The sequence below is a fragment of the Ceratotherium simum genome, chromosome 27, assembly GCF_057802395.1.
Source record: "Ceratotherium simum simum isolate JZ-2026a chromosome 27, ASM5780239v1, whole genome shotgun sequence".
In the NCBI taxonomy this organism is placed as follows: Eukaryota; Metazoa; Chordata; class Mammalia; order Perissodactyla; family Rhinocerotidae; genus Ceratotherium; species Ceratotherium simum.
Genome location: NC_141926.1, coordinates 18685494 through 18706396, shown reverse-complemented (window position 1 = coordinate 18706396; position 20903 = coordinate 18685494). Strand labels below are relative to the sequence as shown.

Below are 20903 nucleotides of genomic sequence, written 5' to 3'. Positions count from 1 at the left end.
TAGGACCCAGCTCAGTACTGCCATGGTAATAGGCACTAAATACGTATTTGTGAATAATTGATTGAATAGTATATGCTGACTTTTGTAAAAATTATTCTTAAATTCTGGAAAATAATACTGTTATTTTTCTATATTGAAGTCAACATCTATGACCATAATGATCAAATGTAGGTATGCTATTTTAAATAGACTTATTATGTCAAATAGACTTATTGTGGTGATCATTTTGCAATATATACAAATATCAAATCATTGTGTTGTACACCTAAAACTAACATAACGTTATATGTCAATTATGTCTCAATTTAAAAAAAGTAGATACGCTATTTTAAAAGTTTCATTTTTAAAGTTTTTCATGAGACACAAGTAAATTTTAAAGTTCCTAACTGAAAATAGAAAAAAAGGGGTGGAGGGGTAGAATCTGAATTTATATGCCAAAAATAACTCATATTTAGAATATAAAATTTCTAAAAAGGAGTGACCTGAGTAAAATAAGACTTTTCTTCGACTAAAAGGTAAATTGAAAAGGAGTGATCTCTTTAAAAATGAATCTTAATGGTCAATGTGCAAAAGAAAATGGAGAGTTGAAGTAAACAGAACTAAGGGCTTAATATCTCTACTCTGATTATTTTAGAGGATGAGTAAGGAGAGGCCCCAGCAAGGAGGATCAAGCATACCTTACCTTATCAATTTACGAACAGTCTAGAATGACCCAAATTCAATTTTATACTCTTTTTGGCTCATTTTAAACTGAGCCAAGACATTTTCTACTTTGCAAACAAACAAAAATAGAAACCAACATAAAACCAATTTGTAAAATTATTCATTTAGGATATATGACATTCCATTGTGTTTACTGCTTTTTCCATTACTTCTCTGATAACCACGACGATTTAATTTTCTGTTAAGATGATTAAAATGATTTTACTAAGAATGTGCCTGGATGATTGGAAGAGAGGAACCGGGTTTATGAGTTCCAAAATAGCGATCTTTGAAAACACGTGCATGAAAGAACTTTTGTAAGCATTCTTGGAATGATTGTTTTCTCTCTACACCCCCCACCCCAACTTAAAAAAAAGCGTTGGGTGGAGTTGAGAACGCTTTTCAAATCTTAAACAATAAGTGGAAATCCTGAAAATGTATTCTCCTTTATCCAGTGGGGAAAACACTTTAAAGCCCTTTTTTTCCCTAAGAATTGTTTAGCTAGAAATTTACTTAGTGGTTTCTATTTTGAACCAAAAATTCAGTTTTAACTGCCTGAAATATAATGCCATCTGTGTTTATTTCCGCCCCCCACAAAACAAAATTCTTTTTTTCAAACATAACAAGTACATGGCCCTAATAACCCAGATAAATACATCAACTCAATTAATTCTTTAACCAAGTGATGAAATCAGTTAAAAGACAGAATATGTACCATAAAAATGTGAATCTGAGTGCAAATATAAAACATATAAAGCACATCTGTAAATTTAAAATTTTTAAGTATTCTGATTAATAAGTCATTATGCCTTCTATATATATTTACCAGGGTGGAGGTAGCTATGAGGTGAGAAATAGGGGCACAACACACACCACGATGTAGGTAGTGGGCAGAGAAATGGGCCAGGAGCCAGAGGACGAAAGAATCACAGAATAATCACACCAACCTCGGGTTCCTCAAATCTATATCACGTGGGGGGCCTGCTCACACATCTGCCTGGAACAGCAGCATCTGGCATGTGGAGACTACTCGAAAGTAATATTTGAATTTAGTATTAATGTATTTTAAATGACTTTAAAAGTGTGAAGTGATATACAAATGTGAAACATCATTATGTATTTATATTTCTGGTATTCTGAGCTGATTAATTTCTGTAAGTATCATTCTGGCTGTTCTCTAATGTAAGAAGGGGACTTAATCTCTTTTCCACCAAGTCTTTCATGAGAAAAAAATTCAAACATTTTATGTAGAGTTTACTTGCATTTCAAAGAATGCTTAGAAGTTCCATTCAACAATCTTTATTACCAGCCTGATATTTCTTACACAGCAAAGTTAGTCTTCAAGACTATCCTGAAGTATGATTCTTTTTGGCCTTATTCAGAGAGAATGATCTCTAATATCAGCCCCAAGTTTGATTCTAGAAAGTTCATGTGGTGCCAGGTTTTCTATTCTCAGGAAATGGAGGATGGGTTATAAGCCATCTCCATGGACATATCCCTAAAATAGCCAGGCAGGCATCCCTTGGTGCCTGATCTTTCCTGGTTCCACTTTAGCCTTCATAGGGTACAAGTCAAGCCACAACAGAACAGCTCACAAGTCATCCTGATATTCACTTGAAAAATAAAAACTACAGAGGACAGAGGCTAGACTCTTGCCTCTATCTAAAAGCCGTGGGTGATTTTGACTCAGGAAATTCTTATGTTCCTAATTCTCTACCTTTTATTTCTCAACTTGAAGGCCTGTGTAGAGGAACTGAGAGTTGCACACTTTTCCAACACACAACCCTGAAGGCAGTTCCTGCTTCTCCATTTCTCTTTGCCCACAAGCATCTCTAAAATAAACTCTTAATTTGTTACGGAGAAATGCTTAACACAGTCTATGTGTGTCTGTTTCACTGATTCTTGTAGTTAGTTATCACTTCACATTGTTGATGCCTAGCCTTCCTTGGGCTTGAAATCTGTTTCCTGAAGTTGCTTTATATGAATTATGTAGAAAATTGACATTTCATATATCAACGTTTTTTTTATCTATAATATCTCTTTTCCCTGATATCTACTGGATGAGTTAGACAAATACACGGATGGCAAAATAAACTGGCTATAATTAAATGACAAATTCTAACTTACAAATCCTTCAACAAAGCAGACAAAAACTTAACTCAGAATATTAAAAAAAGATCAATAATATGAATATTGTCTAGTTAAAACATTATTATAGTACATAAAATTAATCAATAAAAGAATACTCCTTTTAACTCCCTTCTAATAAAGGCAATTTATTTTGTATACTAATTTATACATTTTGTCAAATAACATAACACACGAAATAGTGATGGGTGTTTAGTATCTCCAGTAAAGATTTTATGTCAACAACCCATCTTAAAACTTCTTTCCCATACTTATAACTTAGTACTTTTTGAAAACATAACTGGACAAGTGAAAGAGAGTGTCAATATTGCCAAATTTGACCAATACTCACGAAAGGATATTCCCAATATAGGCATAGTAGGAGCAACAGTAGGGTGTGGTCCCATCACAGCAGTAAGATCTACACTCTTTTCCACACTGAGCAAGGCAATCGTCTACAAAATAAAAACCACATATGCGTGGTTAGAGTTCTGAAATCACAGCTTCAGGAAAAATTCTTCTACTTCATATCTTGATTGGTCACTGACTACCCTTCAGTGCATTTATGTTTTCATTTTATGTATTTAGAATTCTAAAACGTTTGTAAGCATCTAAACTAGTCTTTCTTCCCCATTAGACATAAATCCAGAAAAGACAAAGACCATTCTTCTTGGAATCTCCTGCGTCAAGCAAACCGTAATTGGTAGTCAGAGTTGGTTGAATGAGATAATGAAGGGAGGAATGAATGAATGATCCAACTAATCAGTCATTCAATTTGTCAACAGAGTTCTTATAATAATTCTTAAATGATAAAGTCTTTTGACTTTAGCATATTACTCCCAATTGACTTCATTTCATGGAAAGCATTATTGGCATGGATAATGTCACATAGAAATAATTAATTTTTAAATAATGTATATTTTTCATGACAATGCATTTTGTGCTTTTCTTTCTCTACCATTTTTTACCTTCATAATTACAGTTTGCACACATATGGTAACACAAATGAGTCTGCATATTCTGTGAATCCATTTGGATTGGAGGATAATCAGTTAGTTGCAGGAAGAAGTTCCCAAAGATAATTAACTTGTGAATAATTCAGAGTTTATTTAACGTCAGCTTGAAGAATCAATCTGCTATGAAACAGCACTGTGTGAAGATGGAAAGGTATTTTCTGATTTAAAAGGACATGTTGGAGCTGACAAAACCAAATTACTGTCTTTTTTCCATATGTTTTTGGCAGGGAAAATTATACCAAAAATGATGAATAAAAATTACCCTACCTTTAAAAAATTCTTTATTCCACCTAAATGATTTATATTTATTAAGTTAAGGTTATCATTTAATTATAAGCCCTGGTATAAATTATAACAGATATGTGAGCTTCAGGTACATGATTAGGAAAACATTAAGTATAATATGGTAATTTAAGTTACATGGTCAAGAATCACAAAGTAAGTCACTTCCAACTCAATCTTGGGGCTGGCCCCGTGGCGTAGCGGTTAAGTGCATGTGCTCCGCTGCTGGCTGCCCGGGTTCGGATCCCGGGCATGCACCAATGCACTGCTTGTCAAGCCATGCTGTGGCGGCAGCCCATATAAAGTGGAGGAAGAGGGGCACAGATGTTAGCCCAGCGCCAGTCTTCCTTAGCAAACAAGTGGAGAATTGGCATGGATGTTAGCTCATGGCTGATCTCCCTCACAAAAAAAAAAAAAAAGAAAAAAAAAATTAACCCAACTCAATCTCTGAAGGTAATAACTATTGTCTAAATTATACAAGACTTTTACTTTCCTGTCAAAGTCATAACATAAAAGCGTTAAGATGTTACATTTATGTCTACATGTCCATGTAATTGATTTATCTAAAAAGGAAAATTTAGATTTTGCTTTTAAATCACCTCCCTGCCAAGATGATTGTTTACAAAGGGATGTGATCAAAAGTAGCCAAGTTCATTGACCTTTATCAATAATGCATGGCTTTTGTAGAGCAAGTAAAGAAATTCATATTTTCTTTCCCTCAATTTTATTTCTACCTTATACATGAACAAACCTTGATGTTTTCCTCTGGGATGCAGTTAAGAAGAAATGAGGGGGGAAAAAGAACTACCTTTGTAAGATTCAATAACTCTACTTAAATCCACGTTTAAATTTTGAAGACAGAAACACAATCTAATTATTTATTGATGGTGTATGCTTTTTGCAGAGTACATCATCCTTTTTAAGGCTATTGATTTTACCATTTTCCCAATGAATTTCTATAGCTCTCATTTTTAGTGATATTTAATTAATTCAAATATTTAGACTGGTCAGTTCTCTCAAGGGCTTACCAGGGATGTTTTGCTTTATGCTCTTCAAAGCCATTCAGATAGTGAGAGAGCTAAGGTCCATACTTACACTGTCGGAGCAAGACAACCGATGTGTAAGTAGCTTCATGGGGTGCCTTTTGACTGATGCCCAGGACAATGACATCTTATTAAGCTCTCCATGAATACCAAAGATACAATTACTACTTGTACTCCAATTACCGCCATTATAAGGACATAGTGTTATCAAAATATTTTGAGCCAATGTTCCAGGAAACCAAGCCCACAATCTTCTAGCCAAGAAGCTGGGTTATACCTGCAACAAACATCTAGATCATGTCACACACTGTTCATTATTTTAATGGCATTTTCCAGCACTCCTGTCTACTACCCAGAATTAAACAAACGAAAAAAGCAGGTGTAATAGTATGGCAAATCCATTCACAATCATGCCATTTCCAAACTGAGGTTTCAACCACACCTCAAAACCTATTATGACATGTTAGTTGCTTTCACCAGTTTATTTGAGAATAATTCTATGAAGATCAGAGTTTGGATGATACAGGAGCATTTTCTCACTTGTAAAAGAAAGGAACATTGCAATTGCCTTCAGAAGATGAATAATATTACTCCTCATACTCAAATTAATATCCTTGATATTAATATATTCTCCTCATTAAATAGGAAGTATTTTCCTACTTTTGTGAATTTCTGTATTTGAAAGTCAGCATTTTCCCTGCAGTAAAATAATATCCAAGAAAGTTCAAACTTTCTTTGATGACTTTAATTCAAGGCATGATCTGGAAGAAGGTCTCCTACGCCCACTCCACCTTAAGGAATGTGGAGCACAGGAAAAGCAAAATCTGGCTCTAAGCACTTGCTCAGAAATAGTTCTTGTAAGCTATAGCTAAGGATAAGAAAGGAAGGAAAGGGAGGGGACAGAAGTCACTAGCTGAGGCCGGGAAGGTAAAATCTTGGCCAAATCCTGTCTTTGTAGCCTGCTATGGGAATTGCATAAAAATATAAACACTTCATTGGGTCTCTTTCCAAAAGTGATTCCATAGTAAAACATGACGTTTCAAGTGTAGAATCCTTGCTCTTATTTCCTTAACGAATGGAACGTGTGTTTAATGCATTTTCTTTGGGGGAATAATTTAGATTATGGATAGTGCATCTACTTAGGTTTTTGTCCCATTAAAACCGGCAATTCGTTTAACAAGGGGTCTGAACTATTTTTGTTTCTGCAGTGTCCCCCATCTCAACTGATCCTCACTTCCAGCAGTATCTCTTAGTTCCAACCAAATTGACTTATCTATTTTTGCATACACACATCTCCTGATTTTTACCTTTGTTCACACTATATCCTACACCATCTCCTATGTCCATGGCTTCTCTATCCATCAAAGGTCTAGCTCCTAAAAGTCCTCCTCAATTCGATTTCTCTGAGCAAATATTTATTGAGTTCCTCTTACGGGCCAGGAGTTTTGCTAGTCTCTGAGAATATTATGATGATCTAAGCAGACATCACTTTCATGGAGCTTACACTCCTAAGCCAGCAATAAGGTCCCCTCCTTTGAACACCTATAGCATATGATTGTACCTCTCCTATGACACAGCCTTTTACGCGTTAAAGTAACGGGCACACTTCATCTCCCAGCAAGACTCAGAGCATGGCCTCTGTCCTATGTAGTATTCAACATATCTCACTCAATAAATATTAGTTGAATAAATACGGCAAGCATAACAAGTCCTGTGAAATAAAGAGTTCAGGAATTAACACCAAAGAACACATTAGCTAAACGTTTCTTATCAAAGACAATAAGTCAACCTAGTATTATTGGCTTGTGATTACTTTGTAGCTCGTTAGGTAGGGATGCAGAAGGAGAGAAGAAATGCAGGAAAACTCTCTAAACTAACTAACTTTGCTGCTGGCCAGCTTTGTGGGGTTTCCTGAACCCTGGGGGTTGTGTCCTTACCCTTGGGGGAACCGGAGGAAGGGAAGGAAAAGTGTGCCAATAACAAGCTTTCAGTTTACCATTAAAAATAGACAAAAGAATAAGAAAAAGTTGTTCAACGGTGTGATTGAGTAAGGGCAAGTGCAGGTTTTACAGTTTCATTTGCTATGTTCTATTTTCTTATTTGTGTTTTCTTTTGATAAACAGAGGAGGTGGAAAGAATTATCATGACTTCAAATGAACTAATAAAGAGATTTTAATATAAAACTAATATTAATGGAATTAATTCTTAGTTCCTCAAATTCTGAAAATCTTATATGATTTAAGTAAAAGAAATGTGTTATAAATAGATTACAATGTGCATTCTCCTCATTAAATAGGAAGTATTTTCCTACTTTTGTGAATTTCTGTATTTGAAAGTCAGCATTTTCCCTGCAGTAAAATAACTGATAGACAGCCACTAATTTGCATTTTAATAAACAGAAAATTGCTCTAGAAGTTGTTGTAACTCATTTCCGACAAGGTCGAATCAGAAATTCAATTCTTTTGATGTCAGGTAAGATGCTGCAGAACATCTTCATTTCAGTTGCAGTACCTTTTTAAGTACCAAAGGGTAAATCACAGTGCTATGCATAAATTTAGTATTGCAAGGTCATGGGCAAGTCTGTGGATTTTGTCATAGGAAATTAGAGATATGAAAACATTTATAAAGAACTTTGCTTTTAGTTTGTTCCTTGAATAGGAAGCAGATGCAAAACCACATGTGTAATTAACTTTATACATGAATAACCAATGAAAGGTCATTTTGGGCTCCTTATCAATCACAAAACAAGAAAATTGCTTTGCTTTATCAATTATTAGTAATTCTCACTAAGAAGAAATAGGAGAAGGGAAATGAGATGCCCTTTACCTATGAACAAGTGCTTAACGAAAGCAACCAACACAGATTAGATTCTGGGTGAATTTACGCCTCTCAAAAAACCTTATATTTGAACTCAAAGCATCCGGTTGCCCAGTCTACCACACTTGAGAATCATCTAAAGAATAAAAACAAAGGTCTAAGGCTTTTTATTTCTAAAAGGGAAAACCTGGAATATTCAGAACGTGGAGGTGAAGGGGCAGTGAGTAGTCTACACTGAAATGAAAAAGCCACCACATTAGTTTAAGATTTAAGCAACACCTCTAAACTTCAGGTGCTATAAAAAAGTCCTTTCAACCCACCCCACAGCCTCTGCTCTCACCCCCCCCCCCCCCCCCCCCCGATTCCTCCTGAGTCGTGGTTACACTTGAATACATTTTACGCTCTCCAGAGAGTAAAATCCCTTAAACCTGAGACTGGGTTTTCCAAGTTGCTTTGCGGAGAGAGAGAAAGAACAAGAAAAGAAAGGAAAAAAAGAAAAGTTAAAGGAAAGGAACAGAATAAAACAAAACAAAACCGCGCGGAGATGAGCCGGGGGTCCCAGCGCGCGGGCTCCGCGCCTGCCCGGTGGGGACCACACAGTCTTCGCCCTCCCACAGAGGTCCCCGTGCGTCCCGCCCAACCCGGGTTGCCCGAAGTGTGACCCAAGCGCAGCCCCAAGTCCCCTTCCCCTCTCCCGCCGCCCTATGTCACTGACCTGCGTAGACAAAGAGCAAGACCAACTTCGGAAGCAAGACCACTGGACACCCGAGCAGCCTGCGCGCGTCCATCCAAGCCGGTGGCCGGAGGTTGCGCGCCGGGACAGACCGACAGACAGACTGGAGAGAGCGCTGGGAGCGAAAGGGGAGCCCGGAACGGGGAGGGGATGGAGGGGCTGGAGGGCGGTCAGATGCACAGGGAAGCGCTCCCGCGAGGGGGGTCGCCCGGAGACCTGGCCATTGCCTTGAGCCTTCGAGGGGAGCCCGGGCGGCCCGCGCCGGGCCGCGCTGGGGCCGAGGTCTCTTTGTGTCTCCCGGTGGCGCTTGGGCAGCGGGCGAGGGAGCAGCTCCGGCGTCCTCGGCGACCCCGGCTCACATTTCATCTCCGCGGGTGGCACTGACGCGGGGGCGGGGGTTGTCGGACTCCTCCCCACGCTCCCATTCTTCCTGCTACAGAGTGACTCCGGGAGCGAGTCCCTCTCCTGAAGGAACTTACCATAACCCTTTGCTCTGGCTATTGCCATGGAGTTTAGCAAGCTCCTTTTTGGCCCTTCCATCCTGTCCCAATTTTTCCATTCGAAGCAATGGCTGGAGAAGAACTTTGCTTTTTATCTTTAAACAAATGGAGGGAATTTTCAGGGTTGAAGTTATTGGACCAAGAAAGTCAGTGAAGAAAAGCCAGGAGGACTGGAAAGTTCAGAAACAGCATATGGTATCTCTTCTAAAAGTTGATAAAATGTTTATTTGTTAAATATCTAAAGCATTTCCAGTGAAGTCAGGGAAAACAGAACAAGACGCAAGCTGTCATCACTGTTATTGAGACTTCTGGAGTTGTTGGCCTATGCAATTAGACAAGAGAAAGAAAAAAGAAGTATAAAAATTGGAAGCAAAATTATCATTTGCAAATGATATGCTTGTATACTTGGAAAATCAAAGAGAATCAATTGTAAAGCTCTTAACTAGAGTTGAGGGATTAAGTTTTCTTTGGTGCAAATAAAAACCAGTTTTTATGCATGAAGGAAAAAAAAAAGGACATGAATAAGTGAATGAATAGAGACATGTCTCTTGACTAAGGAAACTCAACATAATAAAGATAATGTTTCCCTAAATTAATCTGTAAATCTGAGAATTAAGCTGAATTCAATAAAAATATGAACATGAATTGTTTTTAAACCAATCTGATTCTAAAGTTTACATAGAAAATACATATATAAGGATATCTATTAATAAATGAGAGTGATGAATAGGATAAGCCTCAACAGATAATAAATATATTGTAAAATCACAATAATTAAAACAGTTTTGATTAACACTAGACTAGAGAGGCTCAATGGAACAGAATAGAGAATCCAAAAATAGAGAGATGTATGTACAGAAATTTAATTTATGGTAAAAATAAAAGTATCATTTTAAAGCAAAGGGGGAAATTATGAGTTATTCGGTGAGTTATGTTGGGGCCATAAGTAGGCTTCTGTGAATTCTTATCTCCTTTCATCAAAATCAATTCCATATGAAAAATATTTAAGCTTAAAGAAGCAATTATGAAAATATTAGATAGAAGAAGGAGAGGATGACATTTAAGTAATTATGGAATAGAGGAGGCTTTTCTAAGCATTATAAAAAAATTCAGAAACCATAAAAGAAAAAACTGAGAAACTTGACTACATAAGAATTAAAACTTTTTGTATATGACAAGCCAAGAATTTAACTGACAAAAATATTTGCAATGCATAGAATTGACAAAGTCCTGATCTCCTTAATATATAAGAAGCTTTTAAAAAATCAATAAGGAAAAGAAAAGAACCAATAGAAAACTGAGCAAGGAGATTAACAGACATATATATATATATATATGTCTTCTAGTCTTCTAAATGTTAAGAAGATGCTTATCCTTACTCATCAAAGAAGAAAAAAAGTAAAAATCAAATTGACAGTGAGACATCCTTTTTCATGTATTAGGTCAATGCCCCCAAAAAAATCCACTTTTAAGGAGAGCAATGTGGCAATATATTTCAAAATTCAAATGCACATGCAATTTAATTTAGTCAGTCCTCCTCTAGGAATTTATCCCTATAAATATACTGCCTCATGGGTATAAGAGGATGGGAGGATTCATCACCTCCAAAATAAATATAACCTGAGATCCCTAGTGTGTTTCATACCTCAGTGAAGGCTCAACCATCCATCAGGTTCAACAAGAAGCCTGGTCAATTCTTCCATATCCCTCAGTTTCAACAGCCAATATGCCACCAAGTATCACTGACTGTACATCTAAACCCCACTCAAATGTATTTGCATTTTATTCTCTATTTTTCTGTTAGCCTATTTCCTAATCTAGGCTTTTAGAGTCTCCATTATTACCAGTATCCCTACGTCCAGGGATATTAGCCAGACTGAAGCTAGAATATATCTTCTTAAACTGCAGATTTAATCACATTCATTCACCTGTTTAAAACTTAGTGGCTTTCTGTTGCCCTTAGGTTAAAATCCAGACATTTGATCCATGGTTTTCAAAAAACTTTATCACTTGGTCCTGTCCCTCTCCATCTGATCTCAATATTTTGCTAGGGAGCACAATTTCTAAATACTGTGCTCCTGCCCAGTTGTTGCACGCAGCTCTGGGAGAGGCTGAGTTGCCATTGATGCCATAGGAAGCTGCAGTGTTGGCCAGAGCCTCTCTCGGCTTGCTTTTGAGAACAGAGAGCCTTCTCCTCATAGGGTTCAACAGATTGGCCAAGCAAGCCTGCTGGTTCACCATTGCAAAAAGAGATTCCACCTTAAAGTACTCAGGTACTTAGGAAACTCAACTCAATTGACATCCAGAGGCAAGGAACGATATCAAGTCATTTAAGGAAATGTGGTAGCTTAAAGAAAGGATTTGAAGGAAAAATAAAAGAAAAAAGAATATTTATCTTTGTAGATGTACATACGTGTATACACAAACATATATGATATGAGAAACCTTAAGAACACAACATTAAGAAGGCATGAAAAAGTTTCTGATTGAAATAAAACTTGATTTGAGATTTTAAAAAATCAAAGAAAAAAATTATAAAATGGTCAAAGTAAAAAGCAACTTAGACTGTTCAAATAGAGAGCATATTTCATAATACAGAAAAAAAAATACATAGAAACCATGAATAAAAATATGAAAAACACTAAGACACATAGAGGAGACCTAATATGAGAATAATATGCAGGCTAGAAGCAGTTTTAGAAGAAACAAAAAGTGAAGAAGCCAATATCAAAGAGATTATTTTTTAAAATCCTAAGCTATAATAAAATTTGAATTTTCAGATGTAAAATGATGAGCTCCAAGAAGAATTATTTTTTAAACAGCGCTGCATATATCCTAGAGATCTATTCAAACAAGAGTAATTTAAAATCATATACATTTTCATATATAATAAAGAAGTTTACTTAAAAAAAAAAAGAATCAGACAGGCATCAGGTTTCTCATTTGCAACCTCAGGATTTAAAAGAGAGTGAAAATATTTCTCAGCCATTGAAAGATAAAGACTATGTCCAAGAATGCCATTCTTAAATCAGATTCCGTTAATATTTGAGTCCATGAAGATGTTTATAAGTGTTTATTATCATTTTAAAACATGATAAAGAACTTACATGTCCAACAGAAGTAGAACAGCTAAATAAATTAGAATACATGCATATTATGTATTAATATCCAATACTTTAAAATGATAGAAAAAATCCTTAAAATATACAGTTGAAAGGAAAAATGGGAAAGGAAAACTGGAAATAACCCATGGATAAACAAATTGTGCTATATCTGTACAATGAAAGACTACTCAGCAATAAAAATAAGTTTGAGGTATATACAACATGGATAAATCTTTGTAACAATATACTGAGCAAAGAAGCCAGATGGAAACAAATTACTGTGTAATTTTGTTTATAAAATTCTAGAAAGGCACAATTAATCTATAGTGACAGAAGGCAGAGGAATGATTTCCTGGGGCTGGGGGTAGGAATAGAAAATTGATTGTAGGGAACTTTTGGAGGGTGATGGAAATGTTTTATATCTTGATAATGGTGGCTGTTAACATAGGTGTATACATGTGCCAAAGTCATGGAACTGTATACTTCACAGTACACTGAAAATGTGTATGTTTTAGTGTATATAAATTATACCTCAAGGAAGTTGATTTTTTTTTTTTTTGGAAGTTGATTTTTTAAAAGCTGAGCTAATACATACGTGGGAGTCGATTGCTGAAATTCTAATTAATTGTTACTTGATAATTTTCCAAAAATTTCACATATAGCTCTACATAGCTCTTAGAATATAATAAATGCTAGTTTTAAAAAAGATGGCAGGTTTATCTTTTGCAATATTGTTCCATCATTAAACCCACATCTGTGGAGAATAGTTAAAAACACGGAAAAATGCTCATGGACTCTCTAAGGAGGAAGCCAAACTATATTTACTTTAAGATCCTAATTTAGTAAATACATGGATATGTCCTTCTTTATTCTTGTTTTGATGTTTATCAAATACTTTATGATAAATATGTATTGTTTTATAAGGAGAAAAATGGGTTTTTAAGTAAAATCATGCCACTTAGAGTGAATATTTCCTAACAATATGAAAGCTTTTAAATACCATTGCATTTTGAAAATTGAATGGTTTCACCTCTGGAGGATTTTAATTCCAGCCATAGTTCTGAAACTTTAACATACATGTTTATTAGTGGGCATTTATTAATATATCATGAGTAACTCGGTGTGGCATTTGTATTATAATTCTGCCTTTGAATGATGTATACATCTATATTTTAAGGGCCTGAAGATGATTAAAAAGCTATAGATGATATACGACAGCTGAGGAATTTTAACCTATATTGCTATTTAGAACCAAAGAGTTAAAATAGGATAGGACTTCACAGACTCTCTAGGTCCATAGTTTCATAGAAGAGAAAACTAAAACCAAATTACCAAGTCAGTTAGAGGCAGGGCAGGTTCCCATGCTGAGAGATCACATATCAGATTTTGCTATGAGATGATAGAGTTTGCCCGTTTGATGATTTCCTTTGAGTTCTCTTCACCTACACTTTCTTTCTTCAAATAATTTATTTCACCACAAATTCAGACAGATCAGTATAAGTTCCTATGTTTAGTTACTCATTAATAAATAAAACAAAAATATTTTATGTACATTTAAGGCTTCTACTTGTGTCTGGTCTTCATTTTCATTAGAAGATGTGTGGATGTCAAGAGAAAAAGTGTTCATACAGACACAGGCAAAAAACCCACAAGAAAGCAAGGAGAAAAAAAATGAAGAAAAAGGGAAATGGCCTAAATGTGGCTTTCAGAGCATAGAAAGAATATTGAATGCTTATTATGTGCCAGGACCATTTTTTTTTTTAAATTTTTTGTTTATTGCGGTAACGTTGGTTTATAACATTGTAAAAATTTCAGGTGTACATCATTGTACTTCTATTTCTGCATGGGCTACATCATGTTCACCACCAAAATACTAATTACAACCCATCACCACACACATGTACCGAATTATCCCTTTCACCCTCCTCCCTCCCCCCTTCCCCTCTGGTAACCACCAATCCAATCTCTGTCCCTATGTGTTTGTTTATTGTTGTTATTATCTACTACTTAATGAAGGAAATCATACGGTATTTGACCTTCTCCCTCTGACTTATTTCACTTTGCATTATACCCTTAATGTCCATCCATGTTGTCACAAATGGCTGGATTTCGTCGTTTCTTATGGCTGAGTAGTATTCCATTGTGTATATATACCACAGCTTCTTTATCCATTCGTCCCTTGATGGGGACTTAGGTTGCTTCCAAGTCTTGGCTATCGTGAATAAGGCTGCAATGAACACAGGGGTGCATGTACCTTTGCAAATTGGTGTTTTCAAGTTCTTTGGATAAATACCCAACAGTGGAATAGCTGGATCATATGGTAGTTCTATCGTTGATTTTTTGAGGAATCTCCATACTGTTTTCCATAGTGGCTGCACCAATTTGCACTCCCACCAGCAGTGTATGAGAGTGCCAGGACCATTTTTAAGGTCTTCAAAACTTTGATTAATACTCTCAACATCCCAGGGAGATGGCTACTAATATTATCACCCTTGTTGTATGAGCAAAGTCATTGAGGCCTAGCATGGGTAAATAACTTTGCCCAAGGCCACACAGCAATGAGTGGTACCCTAATCATATCACTCCAGAGCCGAGTAACTCCCTTACTCATAAACGCTAAACTGTCTTTCAAAACTATAGCTCGTTTGATTTTGGTCAAGTTTAAGCTTCCCTGTTGGGGCACATCAAAAACAAGAGATCAAATACTGGCCAATGACCTTTCTCAACAGTAATTATTTCAGTTAGCATCCATAAAGCTTAATGAGCATCTCCTGTGCGCAAGACCTAGCACCACGTGTGGGTGTGGGAAGGTTTAAGGAAATAACCTTCTTGAAAGGTTTTTGGAAGAGCAGTGTGATAAAAACACAAAGTACTATTGGTTTTAGGATTGTTTTCTCCCACAATTCTATGTCACACAATAATAATCTACCATTAATGATGAACATCTTTATTGCAGTTTAGAAAATCATCTCCACATGTGTGATATTTAATCGTCCTAACAATCCTAAAATGGATTGTATTACTATTACTATTTTTTATTACTCTTGTTATGTTATAGTTTAGAAGTACGGTTCCAAAGGTTCAGCACGCATCAGGTGCACCTGCAGGGACTGTTATCACACAGATCCCTGCACCTATTCCCAATTGTGTAGGTTTGGGGTAGCATCTGAGAATTTGCATTTCTAGAAAGTTCTCGGTAGATGCTGTTGCTGCTGGTTTAGAAAATTCTGACTTAGGAATTCTTGCCCCTCGCCTCGAGCTCCTTCTAAGAGGAAGAAGCAGGTTTTGCATCCAGGTCTCTGTTTCCGGATCTCACGCCCATTCGGGTCTACCGCTGTTTCTCCTCCTCTCCTTTCACCGTGGTCGACCTAGAACAGTCCCCTAAATCGCCCTCCGAAGTCCTCTGTTTTATGTCTCACAAGCGTTTCTGATGAGCCTCTCATAATTGAAAGCGGGATTTGAGTTTGTGGACATGTTTTCCCACTCAATATGGCTCTGTTAACTTTTCAAAGGAAATTTGGGAGAGATTCATGTAATAACTATATGCTTTGAAATATTAATTTAGTTTAAAAAGTCCACCTATAGGGAAGTAATTTTGTTCTTGTATTCCATCTTATGTGGCATTAAGTGTTTGGCTCTTAAGAGTGCAGTGTAAGAACTTCATGTTTTTGAGAAAATATACTACAATTACTAAGTATGGGATGCAGCTTGTTTTATTTAACTATTTTAATCAGATTCTTCATCATTTCTTTAAGTTTGTGGAAAACACTCCAATCATCCCTAATTCAAAGAAAGACAAAGGACAAGATGGAAATTTTACTTTTTGGTTATTTCCTTGTTCTTCCTGTCACTTGTGGCACTTGTGTTTACTCAGAGAATAATGAAAGAGTGGCATTTGGGTAAACTTATTTTTTGTTTTGTTTTTTTACTCTTTTTTTTTTGGTGAGGAAGATTAGCCCTGAGCTAACATCTGTTGCCAATCCTCCTCTTTTTTTTTTTTTTTTTTGCTGGGGAAGATTGGCCCTGGGCTAACATCTGTGCCTACCTTCCTCTACTTTATATGTGGGATGTCTGCCAGAGCATGGCTTGATGAGCAGTGCATAGATCCATGCCCGGGATCCAAACCCGTGGACCCCTGGCCACCAAGCAGAGCATGCGAACTTAACCGCTATGGCACCGGCTGGCCCCTTGTTTTTTAAGTTTTTATTTGGCAATAATGTCAAACAGAAAATTTGTGAGACTAGTACAAAGACAACCACATATCCTTTACCTAAATTCACCTATTGTTAACATTTTGCCCCATTTGTTTTATCATTTGCTCTTTCTCTATGTATGTGCAGATGTTATTGTTTTTCCAAACCATTTGAGGGTGAGTTGCACATATTATAGCTCTTTCCACTAAACACTTCAGTGTGCACGTTGATTTGTGGAAATTTCTGCTAAATAGTTGCTGCCTTTTCTTTTCCTAGGAATATGCAATCTATGGGAATATATTAATCTGTGCAAATATCCTGGTCTTCAAGACATTTCCCCTCTTTCTTTAGATTTAGTATTAATGATTTTTCTTGAAGCAGTCTTAACTGTGATGGTTGCAAAATGATGTCTTCAACTCTGCCTCTGTGTTTGACAATTGGCACTTGGCATTTGATGCAAGAATGCCTTCTCTCGTTGATTGATTGATCATCAGTAAGGACTCATGAATTCCTATTTTTTCAAGGATTTATAATTCATTAATCTCAAAATATCCCATATTTGGCTAGTGGAGTCCCTTCAAGATAGCTCCTGTGTCCTTGTGACATATCCCCACAATTGTTTTGGTCACTTCTTAGCTTTCTGATATAAAAGATGTTCCAGGTTCATATTGAATCTTCCTCTGGAATCAGTCTTTCCTCTGAGGAGTCCTGGTTCCTTTCAATAGATAAGGGCATTAGAAATCAATATCTCAGCACTAGACATACAGATACCTATCCTAGAAATCATTAGTCTACAGTAATACCTCCAATTCCAATCCATCAGCATAAAGTTCTTCCTTCATTTTCCCCACTCTATATCTGTAACTCTCTTTTTACATTAACTTGTTTGTTCACTCACTCTTGTAATACATCTAAAATTGTTTCAGAGTTACTTTGTCCGTACCTCTGCCAAAAATAATAACAACACAAAAAATACTAAAAAGAGTTTAGGATTTGTGTTCATTGTATACTCCACCCTACTTGACCCAAGACTAAGGGTATATAGTTGCTTATGGTGTTCATCATTTACTTGAATTAGTCAACGCCCCCCTCCCCGGCCTCAATTTTATTCAATTGAAATGCAGTTGGGTTCATTTATTTCCATTTGCTTTCAGTTTTCAGTTTTGAGATTGTTGCTGTTGTTTGTTTTGTTTTCTTCCATCCTTGTTGATTTAACCATGTTTTTTGAATATGTAGATCTTCTAAAAGTCAAAAACATACAGAAAGATATGTTCAGAGAAGTGTCAATCCTTGCCATATGCCTTCTATCCCATTCTCTCCCCTTCTTGAATGTAACTAGCTTCATTGTTTTCTAGTTTCTCTCTCATGTGTTTCTTTTTTTGGTAAAGACGAGCAGATTTTTAGTATCTTCTTTTTTTGTAGTGATATGCACAAAGCAATTCTGAAACTATTTTAGGTATATGACAGGATTGTGAAATTGGGAACAGAAAAAAAGAACGGTAGTGATGGGGTGAGATTGGAGTTATTGTTACGATGTCATTATTTCCCTTTCTTTAAAAAAATTTCTTTATTGATATATAACTGACGTATAGCATTGTATTAGTTTCAGGTATACAACATAATCATTCAATTTTTGTATGTAGTGTGAAATGATCACCACAGTAAGTCTATTAACACTTGTCACCATACTCAGTTACCAAGTTTTTTTCTTTTGATGAGAACTTTTAAGACCCACTCTCTTAGCAATTTTCAAACATGCAATACAGTATTATTAACTATAGTCACCACGCTATACATTACATCCCCATGATTTATTTATTTTATAACTGGAAGTTTGTTCTCTTTCTCTCTTATACAAAAAGTAGCATACTCTGCATACTCTTTTACGCTGTTTTTTTTCACTGAATGGTACATCTTGGAAGTTATTCCATATCAGTTCATACAGATTGTTTTCATTCATTTTTTATTGCTCCATAGTATTCCATTGTATATGTGTACTATAGTTTTCTCATATGTTTGTATGTGTAGACAGTTTCCAATATTTTGAAATTATAAGTAATGCTGCAATGAATAACCTTGAGAATATGTATTTTCTTGTTGTTGAAGCTATATCTTCTGGGTAAATTCACAGAATTGAGATTTCTGGTTGAAGGATAAACGGATATGATAAGTTTTGTTAAATATTGCCAAATTCTCCAGTAGAGGAACAATACCACTTTGCATTCCTACTAGAAGTGCATATATTGCACTTCCTACTAGAAGACAATATATTGACTTTTGATTTTTTTCTGTTTTGCCAGTTTGATGGGATAGGTGGTATCTCTTGCATTTCTCTTATTATGAGTGAAACTGAACATCTTCTGATAGGCTGTTCTTTTGAATCTTTTTGTGAATTATATATTCAAATCTTTGCCCAGTTTTTGGTAGGATTTTGGTGTTTTTTCTTCAATTAAAAAATTTTTTGTATATTAGGGATATTAGATCTTTTAAAGTGATATATGTTACAATTATTTTCTCTAAGTTTTTCTTTTGTCATTTGTCTTTGCTTTTGCTGCCTATGCCATGCAGATTATTTAATTTTTAAGAGGTAAAATTTTTAAATTTTATATTCTTGGCTTCTGGATTTTGAAGTCATGGGTAGAAAGCCTTTTATACTCCCAGGTTATAGAGGAACTCATGTTCAATAAATAATGTGTATAGTTTCATTTTACACATTTACTTCTTTTTGTTGTTAGATGCACGATTCGGTAGAGTAGCAGGATATTAAATTAGCATGTAACAACCATTAAGCATTTAAGTATACAAATCATAACTAGTTAGAAGATATTATGTTTGTTTTGTAGGTGAGAGGTTATATGGGGAGATTTGAAATCATATGGCCTCCATTGTTTTCCAGTTGGAGATCTGATGCATTTATTTTTAATGGAATTAGGAATTCTTCAAGTGGATAATATCTTCTTTGTGGTTGTAGTGCAGAGAATGATATAGAAAAATGAATGGAAGGCCCCTTTGTATTAAAAAAATAAACTGAAACTCACTCTGCTGTGATACACACAAATGCAAATGTGGCTCATATTATCAACATTTTATTTTCTGGGCTGATAAAAATACTTTACCCTACTAAGAAAATCGGCAAGAGAAATCTTTCAATTAACTAAAGAAAGTTTCCCAATTTATGTTGTTCTAAAGTAATATTATACTAATTTAAATTTTGAAAATGGAAAAGTATCATCCATATTCCCACTTTTTTCTTTTTTGAGGTAGATAGGGCATATTCTCGTTTAGTCTTTGTCTGTATGCATACATAACTTCATAGACTTGAAGAATAATATCTATTTGATTTTATATTCTGCTTTCTTTTTCAGTTAACATTGTATCTTAAGCATTTTCAGTATTTGTACAGTCTTCATAATCATTGTTGTCAGTAGCTGCTTAGAATTCCATTAGATTGTTTTCGCATATTTTACTTAGCCCTCTCTTTATTGTTCTGCCCATTTCCATTTTGCTCCTATTCAGTTTTCCAGGCATTAGCCTGAGTAATCATTTAGAAATTATATCAGATCCCCATATTCCACTGATTGAAATTCTTTCATATATTTCCTTTGCCCTTTGAATAAAATTCAACCTCCTTACCAAGACATACAGAACCAAGCACAATTTGGTTCCCATCTGCCTTTCTGACTTCTTTACTTCATTTTCATCCTTCCCCTTTGTGATCTGGCCACAAGACCCTCTTGGAGCTTCTCAGCAGTACCAATCATTTTCTTGCCTCTAGCTCACACTATTGCAGCTCTCTGTAGTAGTCCTCTCTCCAAATCTTCACCTTCAGACCTCACCTGAAAGGTCACATCTTCAGATTCCTTTCTTGATCACCTTCTGTTATTTGCAATTAAAACACTGTATTAGTTTAACATGCCTTCCAGGTAATTCTGAAGCATATTAAAATTTGAGAACCATTGGTTTAGAAAATTGCCATCAAAAAAAAATACAACATGAGTCACATACATAATTTAAAGTTTTCCATAGCTATGTTAAAAAAGTAAAATGAAAGAGGTGAAATTAATTTAAAGACATATTTTACTTATCTTGATCAATCCAAAATATTGTTAAAACATGTAATCAATATAAACAATTATTAATGAGATATTTTACATTAAGTCTTCAAAATGTATTTTACACTGAACAGTCTATCTTGATGTGGATACTAAATTTCCATGAGAAAATCTGATCTGGATTTTGACTTCGTATAATTTACAGTTGAAAGAGTAGATATACATACCAAAGTGTTTCCAAATATACTTAAAAGTTTTCCAATAACTGAATAAAGCAGCTGTTCTAAATTTTAATTTAATTTAAAAATTTAGTTCATCAGTTGTGTTGGTCATA

The 20903-nt window shown here is 35.5% G+C and overlaps 1 protein-coding gene across 1 annotated transcript in view; it reads right to left on the bottom strand.

Moving 5' to 3' along the window:
* Positions 1-9086, bottom strand: part of CYYR1 (cysteine and tyrosine rich 1) — a 109117-nt gene extending 100031 nt beyond the window's left edge. The window contains 3 exon segments of the mRNA XM_004429525.3: positions 3182-3284; positions 8703-8954; positions 8957-9086. Of these exon segments, the coding sequence (XP_004429582.2) occupies positions 3182-3284; positions 8703-8954; positions 8957-9086 (485 nt within the window).
* Between the last annotated feature and the right edge of the window lie 11817 nt (positions 9087-20903).